Source organism: Tauraco erythrolophus, chromosome 4, assembly GCF_009769465.1.
Source record: "Tauraco erythrolophus isolate bTauEry1 chromosome 4, bTauEry1.pri, whole genome shotgun sequence".
Lineage (NCBI taxonomy): Eukaryota > Metazoa > Chordata > Aves > Musophagiformes > Musophagidae > Tauraco > Tauraco erythrolophus.
Window position 1 is genome coordinate 53566240 of NC_141468.1, and position 16113 is coordinate 53582352.

The 16113-nt window shown below is 37.9% G+C and overlaps 1 protein-coding gene across 1 annotated transcript in view; it reads right to left on the minus strand.

The window, feature by feature from the left end:
• Nucleotides 1–16113, minus strand: part of FGD6 (FYVE, RhoGEF and PH domain containing 6) — a 70302-nt gene that overhangs the window by 8913 nt on the left and 45276 nt on the right. The window contains exons 9-17 of the mRNA XM_086610035.1: nucleotides 13702–13752; nucleotides 10537–10595; nucleotides 10326–10397; nucleotides 9760–9828; nucleotides 8008–8091; nucleotides 6800–6879; nucleotides 1875–1977; nucleotides 1213–1359; nucleotides 281–383 (exon numbers count right to left, since the gene is read on the minus strand). Coding sequence (XP_086466161.1) covers nucleotides 281–383; nucleotides 1213–1359; nucleotides 1875–1977; nucleotides 6800–6879; nucleotides 8008–8091; nucleotides 9760–9828; nucleotides 10326–10397; nucleotides 10537–10595; nucleotides 13702–13752 — 768 coding nt within the window. The remainder of the gene's footprint in view (nucleotides 1–280; nucleotides 384–1212; nucleotides 1360–1874; nucleotides 1978–6799; nucleotides 6880–8007; nucleotides 8092–9759; nucleotides 9829–10325; nucleotides 10398–10536; nucleotides 10596–13701; nucleotides 13753–16113) is intronic.

The window sequence follows — 16113 nt, forward strand, 5'->3', positions numbered from 1 at the left end:
AACAGGCTGCCCAGGGAAGTGGTTGAGGTGTTTAAAAGACGTGTAGATGTGGCACTTAGGGACATGGTTTAGTGGTGGACTTGGCAGCGTTAGGTTAATGGTTGGACTCGATCTTAAAGGTCCTTTCCAAACTAAATGATTGCATGATTCTATGTCTACCACTTTTCAGGCACTAGCAGAATTAGACACTTGAACCCAACAGTAAACATAAGGTACAGACATAACATGTTAATTGAGGGCCACAAAAATAAGACAGGCAGTTTGTGCAGAGTTTCTTTACCTTGTTTCTGTAGCTCCCTGAAGCAATGATCACATACTCTTGCTGGCTGATTTTTCATATAGTCTAAACCATGTTTATTTGATGAACAAGCTTGACAGACAATCTGGAAACGATAAAAGCATTATTGTACATGATGTGCACCTGTAAATCACCAAATGCTCAAAGATGTTCCCTTCAGTACTGTTAATCTCATAACAGAACCTCAAATAGGCACTATTTTACATTGAAAATGGTTAAAGATCTTGGCTTTTCCTTATGTCTATGTTCAACATGCTGCTCTTTCCTCCTCTAAATGTAAAACATTTAAACAGGAAAAAAAAAAATCACTGAATTACACAAGTAAATCAGCCAATAACAATCATGAAAAGTAAAATAAGTGTACTGTATTACTGAACTGTTTAAATCGTAAGGTTTTAAAGAAATAACGAAAAATAGTTATTGTTCTCTTGACAATTTCTCCACAACACAGATGTCTCAGCTGCATTGAATTCTGTATTCTCACTTGATTAAAACTAGAAAAATAACAGTTTATTAGATATATCTTTCATACGTGTTAAATATAAGCTTGGTACCAACTCAAAACCAAAATCATTATGTATCTTAAGAAAATTAGTGAGGAAGATAATTTTTCTCATTTCACCTCACATTCTTCATTTCTACTACGTAATTGCAGATGCAGAAGACAACCATAAATAGTACTCAAAAATGCAAAATAAGAAACATGTAACAGGTTAAAAGGTTGAACACTGGTCTGTCTAAAAAAAAAAACCACCAAACCCAACACAACCCAACATATTGGTTTTAATCCATATACTTGTGTCCTAGTGCAGTGTTCCGTTAAGAGAGTTGTTTAGGTGAAATCGGGCTCCATCTGTATGTTCCGCAACGAACCGGAACAGCTCACAGAAAAGGTAATCACAAAATTGCCCAACCTTTCCACATGCCCTGCAGTGATGCCTTCTCCATGTCAACGTGAATTCACTTGTACAGATCATACACATAGTGGCTCTAGTATCAGGGATCCAGATCGGAGCCTTTGATCCCAGTGGACTATCTTCTTCCTGTTTTTCTGGATCTGCCTGAGAGAATATAGGCAGAATACCATTATATTCAATGATGAGAAACAAGATGAATACTTATCAGTGATTATAAGTTAACTCTAATTATGTTGGAAAGCCTTCTCTGATAAATTGTCATGGTCTTCAATGTTATCTACTATTTCATCAGTGACTATTACAATGCAAGCCTGAAGACAAAGCTGCATTTAATTAGTTTAAAAACGCTGTGTGACTTTCAAGCTTTACCAGCCTATTTATATCAATAGCCGCTATATTTTAAAATCTTTTAATTTAATCTTTCTGTTTGCGAGATTACTGAGAGAATTGAGAAAGCTAGTTTGAGTTTTTTGGAAGGAAATAATTTTAAATGTATGAAGTAGATAACATTATGAAATATCATTCTTTTCTATCACCTGTTCACTTATTTACCATCCTGTTTTATTATTCATCAGGGAATGTCTTTTGTTTCTCTAAACACCTGCAAAGAATCTTTATATTCAAAAAAGGAACAAACCAACAACAATGGTGCAATATACCTCTTCAAGACTTTTGCTAGGATTAAATGTGATTCTCTTTTTTGTATATTCTTCAATTGACTTGGAGATAGCTTCTAACCACTCATCTCTTTCTGTAGCAGAACTGTTGGAATAAAAATAAACTCAATTTATTATTATTAACATTTAAAACCAAGAAGCAAGTGTCGATTAGAATTCTAGTAGCTTTATTACACATTGACTTAACTCTCTTGCAATTTCAGTTTTATGGATTGTCTCCAGTTCCTACTGAAACTGGCATTAATTTTTTTAAACTCTCTGCATTGTGTCTGTTATTTGAGTTGATTAATACTTAAAAATATTTCTGTGTCTGTTGCTATAATGTGAATTTCCTCCCTCCTCCCTTTCGTCCTTCCAGAAGAGCTTGTGATCGTTTCAAGGCTTGTATGTCATTGCTCCCCACTTCTCTCCCTCGACCCTTGAATAGCTTGAGTAATACTGGGGTAAATGGTGCACCCAGAACACAGGAATGGACTCTTCCTCTTGAGAGGGACTCTGAAATTTCAGTAAGCCTTTTTTCCTCCCCTTCCTTGTGTCTCAGGGTGCAGTTTGTTATACCCAACCCTGTGAAACCCTGAGCTTCTGTCAGAAAAAAGCATGCTGCCTCTTCCCCAGCCTTGTACTCCTGACTGTTTGCTCCTATCAGGTCATGATGCTTTGAAGTAATTCTTCTTTTCCAAATTTTTCCATTGGATTAGCTAACCCAAAGAGACAAACAGATGAGCTTACTGTATCTCTTTATCCTACAGCTGGTGGATCACTAATCAAGTGCAAGAAAAGCATCAGGCTGAAGTGGCATGGCACTGGAAGCAGGGAGAACAAGGAGTGCCTGGCACAGCGGCAGCCCGCAGCTATACTGGGTTCTGTGCAATGCCAAAGCGCTTCCTCCGGCCATGGGCACACCACCACTTTCACATAATATAAATCCATGCTGCTGCTGCTGCAAAGGGCAGCCTACTATACTCCCTTCCCAGCCAGTAGGTCTTATTTTCTCCCTTGTTCCAGAACACACATGGCTACACGGTGGGCTGGACTGGAAAATGAATCTGTATTAAAGCAAACCATCAACCTGCCCTTCCTCTGGATCAACTTACCAACTGGGCTTATCACACAGCTGAACAACTACTTGTGCCAGCACCACGCAGGGTGCTCTGAAGAAGGAAGAAGTAGTTTTGTGTCAGAGAAATGGTCAGATCACTTGTTTAAGATGCCATGCCAGCTTAAAAAGAGCTTCTAAAATTTGAACCAGTATCTACTATCAACATTTTTTTTATTCCCCGCTTCTTAAATAGTATCAAATAAATTACTTTTTTTAAATCTAGGAATTGAACATGATGAATACATAAAAAGGAAAGTCAGGGAAGAGGAAAGCAATGATTTAGACAAATTAGCTGTGTAACACCAAGTATTGTTTAATGGCTTTTGTAGGTGAATTTGGAAGCTTTGATCACCTTTGAACCTTTAAGGAAAATGCTTTGAGCTGGGGTTTTAAACTAGACAAAACTGAGTACTACACAAAATCAGAGAGGACAAATCTGGCAAGGTAAACATGGGTGAAGCCTGTGAGGCATGAGGGGAAAAAAACAATATAGCGCACACAGAAACAAAACCAGAACAAAAGGAGAGGAAATAAGACACAAGCAAGGGCAAAGCAAATTATTGTCGTCTGTCTCAATATCTCACACTTTGAGCGGAACATTTTCTTCAGTTTATTTACCTTTGCTTCCTCATCTGGTAAGAACAACTGGTCTGCCTTAGCTACGTAACATTCATAACTCTAACCAACTCCTTTGGTTTTTTTCAAAATCTGTTTTCATTTAATAAGGTTCCTAAAACTATATTAAATAATTCAATTTAAAGTTGGCACACTTTTTGGAGATTAAGCATCCCTTGGTCATTGCGGGGATTGCTACATACGGGGCTGCTTGCACAATGAGGACACGGCTTACGCCCTAATATTTCACTGGGGAGCTCGCGCTTGGTAGGTTTGCTAGCGCGAGCCTTTCGGGTTGTTTACGATCCTTCAGAACTTAAGAGCAAAGGCGGCGCCATCGGCAACTGAGCTGACGTAATGGTGTGCTGCAGCAAAATAGGCAGTGTTTCTTCTGCTGTTGCTCCCAGCCCTCCCCCACAGCTGCACAGCCCTACCACCTCCCTTCGCTGCAGGTCCAGGACTTGTTGTGTCCTTCCAAAAGTCGTTTCGTTTACTAAAACTGCAGGGTTTTCGTAGGAATTTTTTTTTTTTTAATTTATTTAAGATTTAACAATACAGTAGAAAACTTTAACTAGACCGCAGAGAACCCCAGCAATTGTTATTACTGGCAAAAGTGTGTGCTAGAGGCACATGTCACAGTTGCCCAATGGAGCTAAGCAGTTAGGTGGTCCCAGGAGGGCTCACAGAATTATACCCCTCTTGTTTCCAATGTCAGAGCCTTAGGGCACCTGTCCCAGCTGAACTAGTCTTCCATGAGCTATCCTTATGCTAGAGGAGGCGATGCAGCTATGTCTGCCTGGGGTAGCTCTTGGCTAGCCTTATCAAGGGGGATGGGGCCAGCTGGCCTCAGATCACATCAGGCTGGCACGACTATTGTTTTCAGGACCAAAGATTTACTTCTGTAGAGCGCTGTATCGTGCAGATGCGCTAACTTGTTTCTCTGATTAAGAGATTTCTAGTACAATACTGCATTGTACCATGTAAAACAATACATGTTCCTACAGATATCCTAAGAAAACTGAAACCTCAACTCAGACTAGATAAAGCAGAATACTAATGCAGTCAGTAAAACTAAACCTGAAGTGACAGACTCTTGTCTAGGCATTAATCTATACTTCTGTTATTAACTGGCTTACTTTTTTATTACCAGCAAGTTTTCACTAGGTTAATTGCTTCCCTCCCCATCTCTGCCCCCAGAATCATTTCAGAATCTCTTCTTTGGTGTACACTCCACATAATGGTTATTATTTGAAAAAATACAGAAGTGAACTTTGTCTCCAATGTCTGTAAGATGAATTTGAACTGTTCTGTAATCGAGATTTTTACCATATAGGAGTCAAGAAGTTGTTAGAATGAGGTATCATCAAAAGGAAGATGCAGTCTGTATTGACAAGATACTGATTCTCTTCACATCCAGCATATTTATCAACAGGAACAATATAATTAAATAGGAAAAAATACATGCAAGCACCTGTTGCTGAAAGTTTTTCCATTTGTTTCCCTCCTACATCACAACAGTTCCAGGTCTTACAGACAGGTAACAACCTGAAAATCCTGATTTACACCTGGGGCTCCCAGCACCTCCTTCATCGCAAGCAAACACAACCTCTCTCTATCACTGTTGTCTGTGTAACTTAAGTCTTTCACACACACACAGCTTCCAGCAAGTATAAAAACGACAGAGCTGAATGCTCTCCAAAGATGCAAAATCACAACACCAAAAAAAGAAAAAATCAGAGCAGCTTTAGCTGGTAATGTGAGGGTAATTCCAGTAATTTCAAGGTCAAGACAAAAGCATGTTACAAACTGTGCCCTATTTAATGAGAACGTTATACAGAGGTTTTCCCCTATGGACCAGCATGTATTTTACAGGATTTGCTTTTAATCTGCCACTTAATCAGTTTCTCAAAAAGACACGTCAATCCTGTTTTGTGGAAAACAAGTAGGCTATATTTCAAGATGATAATCTTTTCACAAGTTCCTATGATTTTTAACAATTTTTTAAAATGACTGAATTAAAAGTGAAATGCTGTTTCAAGTCAAGCAGAGATAAATCCACATTGCCTACTGCAATCCCCTAAATGCCTTCATGTATCTGTGCGACACCCAGTCACCAAGGCACCTGAGCAGCACAGACCTGCTCATATCACACTGGAGCAGAATCATACCCTAAACTGTGAAATGTATCTCTTTCTTTCCCCAATGTGCAAAAGAACCAAAAGAAACATTTAAATTTGTTGAAAAAAACCCCACAAAAACACTCCTTTCAAGTCTGTTGTTATAAATAACCACTGCTCAGACAATTGAGCTACTTCCTTTGGCTACTTTGACAAGGTTAACCTTGGTCTGCCCCTCAGCTAGAGATATACTGCTATCTTTGTGCAGACATCCTCATGTTGGTAATTACAAGGTCACACAAAAAGCAGCCGTCTGCCCTTGCTCAGCTTTGCTAAACAAAAGACAAAACATGTCTTTCTTCATTGGTATCAGCACTGTCACAAATGTCAAAACATATAAAGCTCCAACTCAAATGCAGTAAAAACAACAATCCACAAAACCAGGTCTTTGCTAAAGGCATCTCGGTGACGGCAGACCAGAGCTGCACTGGTTTAGCAGACATGTATCCTTTTGCTGCTGCATTTGGTGAGAATTTGGTGTTCTGGTAAAGACAAGCGCCATTCCAGTAATTGCTGCTGTTTCCATAATTTCAGGTTCACTGAGATTCATTTATTCATGCTGAACAGTTAACTGTCTTGAGGACAGCAGAATCCCTACCAGCTGCTGCCTTAAGCCCAAACTGCTCAAATACCAGTTATGTTTACTACAGCTTTTGTGCTTCTATCCATCACTTTACGATGGTCAGTCTTCCTTACAAGTCAGGGTGAACTGTATTAGAGACTACAAATGTACATGGTACCTATCAAACTTTTTACATTTGATCAGGCTCCTTTTCCACTGGCCCATTTAAAAATAAACTTAAATTTTCAAAATCAGATTTTGAATGTAAACAAAAGTAAATTAGAACAAAGCCTATCTTATTTCCAGAAACTCACCTGTCACTCCCTCTATTCTGCAATTACTCTACCCAATGGTAACTTTTCACTACATTAAGTACAAAATAAGCTATAAAAAGCTTACATGGTCTGTTTGAAATCACAGCCTTTTAAAATCATTATTCATTTGCAAGACTTACCTTGCTGAAAGAATGAAGGATCTCTCTACACTTTCAATGTTCAGTTCATTCTGATATGCTTCCTGGGTTGGCTTTTTAACCTTCAGTCAAGAGAGAAAACTTGACATTCAAACTGAAACGGTACTTTTATAGTTGCTTTAGTTTTACTTACTGTAAAATTTCTTATATTTTTATTGTAGAAGAGGTACATTGGAGAGAAAAAACCTCAGAAGTAGATCATACACCAGTCCACAGGGCTGAGCTACACTAAGATTACATGCAGTCCACCCTTTCATTTCACTATGGCCTCATATAAACACTGGAGATGTATAAGGGAATGAAGCTCAAGAGCTGTCAGACACCTCTTGCTGGGCTTCAACATGCCCAGACCAATTGCCCTCTAAGCACCTACTGCAACTAGGCAAAAAAGGGCACTGCTGCTGCTGCAGGGCAAGATGTAGCCTACTGGTGTACCAGAGCAGGCATCTGCCCATACCCCAAGGGCTGGACCACCCTGCTGATCCTTCTGAGCTACCAAGTTTCAAACATAACATTTAAAAGTTAAGAGTGATTCTGAGCCACCACAAGACATCTACTAGCAGAAGAGATTTTGTAGCTCTGACTGCGAAGGCTTGGACCTGGGCACCAGATGTGCACAGCTGCTGGACTTGGTGATTTTCTCTGACAGGACCAGAGACAAGTTCCTGAGGCGATAGTTGTTCTCATGTCAGAGATTGTGTCAATATATAGTGTGTACGTCCCTTATGACTATCCAGAGGGGCTCAGGGCTTAACTTTGATGCTTTTCACAAAGGCTCAGAAACAAAAGCTGTATTTTCCCTCACAGTTAGCAGATCCCTATAAACCATGGAGATTTGATCCACCAAAGCTTATCAGGCAGAGATGTCTAACCTCTGGGTGTGGGCAATAAAAAGCAGTTACAAGGCAAAAGTGAGGCAGTCTGAACAAAATACAATACAAAAAATAAGTAGGCAGACTATTTCAAAGTTGGCCAATACTGGATGAAACTGTGGCAACAGAGTTTTTTGGGGAAACAGACAGCAATCCCACAGATCATAGTATGCAAGAAACATTAAGCCTGTAGGATTCCTCTGTAAAAGAAGCATCTTTAAAAGCTCTTTCCAATGATAAACATAGTTGCGTTTTGAAAATCTGAAGGCCTGAGTTCAAATAGATTTGCAGAAAGACTCATTTTCACAAGGGACTCACCTTCATTCCGGCCAACGACAGCATGTTGTTGAGTTTATACATCCCTGACTGAACTGGAGTAGTATACAACAGGGCATCATTGAACTGTAATATGGACACAATGCTTTTTCATTACTACAGATTGTTTAGAGACAGATAATTTCAGATGCATTTTACTGGAAGTATAGAACTCATATAGTGCTGAGATCAACTGTCCAGGAGAGCATCTGCTACTTCCTATGATTCCACTTAGAATCCAAGAAACATTTTCACATATGAATTTAGATAACAATAAGTGTCTATTTATATCTTCCTTGTGTAAATATCCACTTGGCACATGAGTAAACAGTGCATGGACGTCAAAGAACAGGCTGTCAAAAAGGATGACAATGTTTCTTGTGCACACAGCTATACTGTATCACAAGCTACTTTAAAAGGATGTTAGAATTAACCATTCAAATAAAGTAAAACATTCCAGAAACTTGAAGATAGCAGAATTAAGATTAGCAATTTATGATTATAAGGATAAACTTATCCATACGTACCATGTGCATTTTAATAGTTTAAATGTGCATCTACTGTTTTTTTCCTGTTCTATCAGACTTGGCTTCGTTCACTGCACTTACTAAACAGCTATTAAGATTTTTTTTTTTATTTCCTGTGTTGTTCAACACATAGATCCAAACTTCATTTACTGCACATAAACACAGACTAGAAAACTGAACTGCCTCATACGATTTTGCTATGAGGTTCTTTGCAAAATAACCAAATGTTTCATGAGCCTTACTAAATCTTCACAGCATGATCAATGGAAAAATTACTGCTTAAGTGTCTAAAAGTAAAAACACTAGCATGCAGCTTGTATAGGTAAAAAAAACCCAAATCAAATGAAAACAAAACAAAAAAACTCAAATCAAAAACCCCACCGACAAAAAACCCTGCCATCACCCAAAAAAACCAAAACCCGAGCTAGAGTTACTCAAATTAGCAACATCTGATTTGCAAAGTCTGGCTTGAGATAGCACCAGATTCTTGAGAATATTACCTTAACTGATATAATTTGCAGTTATCTCAGTGCTTTAAATGCTACAAAGTCACCCCCAGAGCATAAGACAGGCACATGCAAGCTTAGAATATATACCTCATGACTGCATAGGGAAATATTTATTCTTACTACATTAACTACAAAACAGATTTCACCCAGGACTGTGGACCAAAAATGCCACAAATCACACACAGCAACAGTTGCTTTTCTATCTAAATAGAAGAGATAAACAAAAGGTTCAAGTGGAAACAGAAACTTCAGAGATGCACAGAAGTTTCAAACCAAAACAGTAGCAGAGGCAGGAAGACAACCCAGCACTTAACTTCCAGCCCAGTGCTCCGCTCAGGATGAAGGTGGACTTGTGCAGAGGAAGGAGAGAGGAGGAGGAGGAAGGGAGGAAAGTTGTAGGTTTTAAGATCTGGTACAGCCAAGTGGGATGGAGTAACTGTTCCGGTTTTCGCACTTCCACAGATAACGTCTTCTCATAAAAGTGCTCAAATTTTAATTGAGCATTGTTCAAAACAGTACATTTTAGTGAGAAATAGTTTTCTATTAAATTAGAGCATATGCAACAGATGATGTCTCTAAATTAGAACTGAGCAAGTAGAACAGCAACAATTGGTCATTTTTTCACTACCTGAAATTATTATTTATGTTTGTAGTGTAATGTTTCAAACACTTAAAATAACCCCAGTGTTAGACACACAGCAACATACACAGCGTCTTACCAGAAAAAACATTCGTGGTTGCATGACCTTCCGTGACAGCTTCATCAGTGTTCCCTCTTTCAGAAAGACCTAGCAAATTAAAACAAGCAAGTCAAAACCTAGCTTTTCAGGGCACAAGTCATACAAATGAGCTGACTTTTTTGTCATATTATTATCACTACTACTACTACACTGAGAGCGCTGCAAGAAATTTTGGGATTCAAGGTTCCCTTTCTGAGAATGGCTGTTCATCCATAGGTTTCTCTAAAAGGGAGCGTGATTGGCTGTATTACAGTTTTCCATGCTGCACTTGAAACAATAATAAATACAAGGTTAAGCTGGAGGAAATAAACCTGCCTGCAAGATCTGCCAAGGAATCATATTTTAAAAATCATAAGTTTTCATCAGATAAATGCCTAAAAAAACCCCACACCTATGTAGAGGCAGTATTCATTTGACTATTAGAACAAAATAATTAAGTGATGGACCATTTTTATTCTTGGTATATGCCAGATTCAATACTTTGCTTGCATATCATCTGTGCTATGCTTTGCTGCAATCTGCTGAATGCCTTCTGGAGGACTTACCCTTCCTGGCTGTACAATCTCATGGTGTCCATTTAAACTGTACTGAATCTGCATGAGTTTCTGAAAGTTATCCTACAGGGAGAAAAAGCAAAAGGTAAGTAATTGCCCTTGCATCCATGACTTTAAAAAAAAAAAAAAAAAAGAAAAAAAGAAAAGAAAAAAGCTTTTTCTCAAGCTTTAATCAACCAGCTTCATAAGTCAAAATACTTACGCCCTGCTTCATGATGTCATTGGCATGGTTTGCAACTTCTATGACAACAGCTAGAGCATCTGAAGGATGAAGAAATGATGCTTTGGTTATACAGACTAGTTAGCATTGGGTATTATGTAAAGCACAGGTACAATATTGCCCTTCCACATCATGCCAAGATTCAAGGACCTGATTGTACAGTCACTGCATTCAGGAGCACTTCTCATAGAGCCCAGAGTTTTTGGATCATGGTTTAATAAGTGTGCCCTAGCAAGTCACTGCTTCAAGCAACAGTGTCAATCATTTCTTACTGCTGATCAAAACAGTTCATAAGCAATATCAAATTCTAGTTTCTCACACAAAGCATTACTTTAGTTTCAATGTCTCTACTTATAGCAGAAAAGTTAACATGTTAACTGAAACTACATAGAGATTAAGTTTTTTTTCCATTTTACACAAGTGCCTCCAGTACCAGTCACGGAAGACTACCTAGAAAAATTATCCAAATCTTTGTTATTTCTTTCTTCTCCATTTAGTTTTGCTGCATCTCAAGATAACAGTATAAAGTTCAAATTTCTAAATTTCAAACTTTTAATACCAGAAGAAAAGAAAAAAAAAACCATTAAAAGGCAGAATTACCAAAGATGAGGGGTTTTATTAAGTACTGATATTTAATAACTAGCAACTTTACTGTAATATATGCTAAGGTGTAACTGCAAAAAGGGGTTACATAAAAGGATTATGTAAATTACTGAACAGTGAGTGTATATGAGACAGAACCAATCCAAGGATCTTATCCAAAAACCTGTAATTTACTTAAGTAGGAAAAAAAAAAAAAAAGACTCATTTAATTGAAAGCTAGAACAACCGCTCTGATAAAATGTATTCCTAAAGCACTTAGCACCTTCTGAGTAATAAGTGCAGTCAAGCACTCCAAATAAAGGAACTATATTTGTTTAAAAGTCCACAGAGAAGCCTAACAAATCAGGTTAAATAAAAGCTTTGGTTTTTTTTTCCACATAATCATTAAAGTATTAGTAGTACTGTAGAATATATATATATATATTTCCCTTATTATTGAGTTCATATTCAGAAAGAAAACATGTTAAAAGATACAGCTTGCTGAACTGAAAGGTTCGGAAGGTCAGGAAACCATGTAAGAAACTAAACTGAGATGCAAACAAAAAGCCTCACCTAAGTCAATCTAAGAAGAATTTTTGTTCAAGATTTTCATGGACCAAGGCAATGCAAGCACAGGAATCAAACGGTTAAAAGGCAAAGAGCACTTATCAAGCATTTGATCAAAATTTAAGTTTAGATATAGATGTCATGATGTCAACTGAGCCTGCTGAAAAATAGCTGGTGGTCTCGTCCTACAAAATGTTGGAGCTGCTCCATCCAAAACACTCCCTAGCTTCCATCCGCTTGCAAGAAAAAGAAGGGAAATCTAGCCAAATTCATAAAAGCAGGAATGAGTATCTGAATATTTTGTTATACTTTCCTTCATCTATCAGATGTTACATCTATTAAAAACTTAAAATTTTGCTCATTGACTTCAAGACAGAACAAAGAATGTTAGAGAAAATTTGCTGGTTATTGAAAATTCCAGGATCTCAGGGCTACTTGCAGAGCCAAGACTAAACCAATCTAAACAACAACATAAAATAATCTATAGGGTCAAAGTCCATAAACAAAGTGGATTTTTGCAGGGAAGAGCATTCCAATTCTTATACCACTTCACTGGAGTAATGTATTCAAATGAAGGTCATCAGGAAGAATTGTGTTGTTTGGGCTTTTTTTTTTTCCAAGAATACTTAACCATAACCAAACCTAGTCTTCTCCTTTCCATCGCCTGCAATGGAATTTAACAACTAAGCCAAGCCAAAACTAAGGTAAGCTTATTTATCCCAAGAAGGATTTTTGTAAGTAAAGATTAGATTTTCTTTTCTCACCCAGTTTCAAAGATTAGGCTATCAAACATGTCAAATGCCTAACACATATTGTTAGAACTAAGCTTCCACTTTTATCTTTGAAGTATGAAGGGAGAGAAGAATACTGTAGAACGTACAACTGCAAAAAACACTAAAGCTGGAGAAATCAGAAGAAGATGTAAAGTAAAATATATACTTAAGTTGCTCATTTTTCAATTGATCTATTATTTAACATGCAGTGAAAGCACTAGTTTGTTCACAGCCATAAGCAAGACAAACTTTCCTATCTCTTAAAGAGTCATAATTTAAAACTGTTTTGGTTTATATTTTCAATATACTCAAATATGTCTAAATGAACTAAGAAAGATATTTACTCATAAATTTTATGGTACTGTTTCAGCATACAAAGCTATAAGAAAGCAAACTTGGCTCAGTGCGTTGAAGGCACTCACTTATCGCAGTCCAATCAACTACCTCTGCACATTCCTCCTAAAGATATCAGGCTTGTGCAAATGTGGCTGAAGAGACTGAAATAAGTGACAGGGGCTCTTGTGAAGGAAACTGAAACATCGACTGGGAGCACTTTATTACTGCTGAGACACACACACGGAAAAAGGAAACAGTCTGAATGTGCATTGCATTGCTACGCTCAAGATAAACCAGCTTAATCCCCAGCTACCACGAAACATGTATTCCTGTCCTCTTCCATCACCAACTATTCCTTCTCATTTCCTCTTATCTCCTTTCCCCACCACACACAGGCAGACTTGTGGAAGTCACTTGTGTTTGTGCAACTTGTGACAAGTCAAACTAGAGAACTCAGGTAAAATATAACCCAGAGCAGCTCCTTGATCTTGTGCACTCCTGCCACATGAACACTTGTCCTGGCACAAAGACAGAGGAGAAGGTCAGAAAGGCTCACAGCTAGGGGAAAGCAGCTGGTAGACCAGAGTGCCTATCATGAAAGGTCTAGAGATGCAAGGACTGTCTCAACAGCAGCGCCCAAAATATCTGCTTAAGCTGCCTGTGGAACTTCACTCTTACCTCTTGGTTTCAACTCAAGGGTGGGCTGATACCAGTCAGCTCCAAACTTTTTTGAAACACAAGTTTGCAATCTTTCAGTTATCTCTGCTGAGAAACTTAGAACTAATTAGAAAACATTTCTATTACTGGCTTAGCATTTTGCATGCATTTAAAATTTAGAAATGTTATCATATGTACATAAGCTGTTATTTCATAATAAAGAGACATTTACCTTGAGTATCCCTATAGTCTGCAGAATCTTCTAAAAGATTCTTTAAATAATCTGTATAAAGAAAAAAATAATATAGAGACGGTTTTGTTAAAGAAATAAACAGCACTAGAAAGTAGTAAAAACCCACCTTTTTCCTGGAAATATGCTTTTTGGGCAGACCTATGCCACAAAAATTTTGTACGTAATCTTTTAGATCTCTCAAAGTAATAACAAAAGGAAAACTAGTGTTTCCATAATGAAAGCATATCATGATATCTTGCTCAGGGAAGAGAAGGTTATTGAAACAGTGGCCTTCTTCATAGACAAATGATATGTTGTATATATTATCCCAGAACAAAATAAGCAAGTAAAAACCAAGTACATACTTGCAAGCATTTACATTTAAGATGATGCAAATAAATTTGAAGATTATAGATATTTGCCTAAGCATCTAACTTGTCTATAGGAGCTAAAAAAAGTAGTCCATTACAGAAGAACTGATTATGATTAATATTTTTCAATAATGAAAGTATTATACCCCCCCTTCAATGTTCAAATAGACATTTTTGGTTTTCAATTATAAATTCAGTTCCTGAACCACGAGATGGCACCCTCAATCCATTAAAGTCTTGGTAGTTTTAAAATCTATTTTACTTAGGTAAAATTAACTCCAAATGTATGACTATACAAGAAAACATCCCCCTCGAGTTTCCATTCCCTGGTCGAGTGTCTAGTTCACCAAAAAGTACAATATTTTGTCAAAGATTAATATATATCCTCAGTAAAAAGTCCGCTATTCTCTACAAGCTACAGCTTTGAACAGCTTAAAACTGAAAGAAACCAAAACAGAAACTTTCAAAGAAATAGACATGTTTGTTTGACAATATCAACAAATATTGATTTATAATTACCTTTTAAATGAGGTATTAAGATTCTGGCAGATCTACTGAAAACTAATCATATGTCATCTAGCAAATGTTCAATTTTAGCTTCACGGCTGTACAAGTTTCACGTAGGAGTGAAATAATTCAACTCCCATATGCTTGCCCTACCCAAATTCATTCTTTTACTCAAGAAGGATCAGGAGCCAATTGTTCCTGCCTTCATCAAATGTCTTGCTTCATGCATGGCCCTCCGAGACTGCTCAGTGTATTGTAATCCTTTCCTTTTGCCAAAAAAAAAAAAAAGGAATTATGAAACATGTTTCTGCAGTAGAAATGCTACGAAAAGTGAGAAATCTTGTCACAGTTAATGAAAGCTTTGAGAAAAACAGAACTACAGGAAGCAAAACACTTGGCACTGAAATTTTATGTTTTGGCAAAGACCTAAGGGAAGATCCAAGAGAGAAGCATGAAGAGCAGGCTGGGGTGAAGGAGGAGGAACTGGCTGGGGTCTCCTGCAGGGAAGCGGGGAGGGAACGCTGGGAGGTCTGGCTGGCCAGACCACGGGAACACCCACAGCTTTCTGCTCTCCTCGAAGTTTTGTCTGATCGTTATCAGGTGCTGGTCAACTTGTGATCTTTTAAGACAAGTCTGACATGACACCTAAACCTCTCCAGCTACACTCCATAAATATTGCATCCTTCATGTCCCTCAAGATCTTGTGCTGCAGTGACTACCAGACATTCCAGTGCAATATTTAGGTGCATATACATTCCATTAAAAACAAAGTTCATCTTGCTTAACCTCAGGTTATGCAGGTAAGAAGCTAGTGTGAGACACAAAAAAAAATATCAACAAGAGGTATTTTGAAGGGAACTAAGAAGAGTTCCCATTGGCTTTAACTTGGTTTAACCTGGAGGAACCTGTCACACATACAATGAGACCAGCTGCCCTCTCCTGCCCTGCCTGCCGAAGGTGCTCTCTCCTGGGACTCCACCATAAAGCAAACAACTTAAAGCTTTACAAAGGCAACTAGATTTTCATTAGGGCCAGCACAAAGAATTCCCAGTCTAAAGAATGAGTCCTTACAGCTTATACAGAAATATCAGCTTCTTAAAGCTGCCAACCACACACTCACCTCTATGGGCTGGGAACGAGAAGTGAGGTGGGTATAATTGACTCATCTGCAAATGTACTGCTGGCACTCTAAGAAACTGTCCCTGGTACATGGAGACGTCCAATTTAATATCCAAAATAATTGCACTGGAAATTTAAAACCAGAGACCCAACTTGGGAACTAACTGCTTCTTGGCATATTTGTGCTTTATGACATATTCCCCAAAACAACAATGCTACATTGCTCAAAAATATTTTTTGAATGGGTATATTCTAGCATTTAAAATCATATCATCAGTGAATAGAAGAGGGTAAATTAGAGATTTTAACATAACTGTGTTCATTTAAAATTCCGCATTTGAAATAGAAAGCAGGTTTTGCATTACAAAGACTGAAGCAGTCAGTAAAACTTGGAACTGTAAAATCCTGAAAGTGA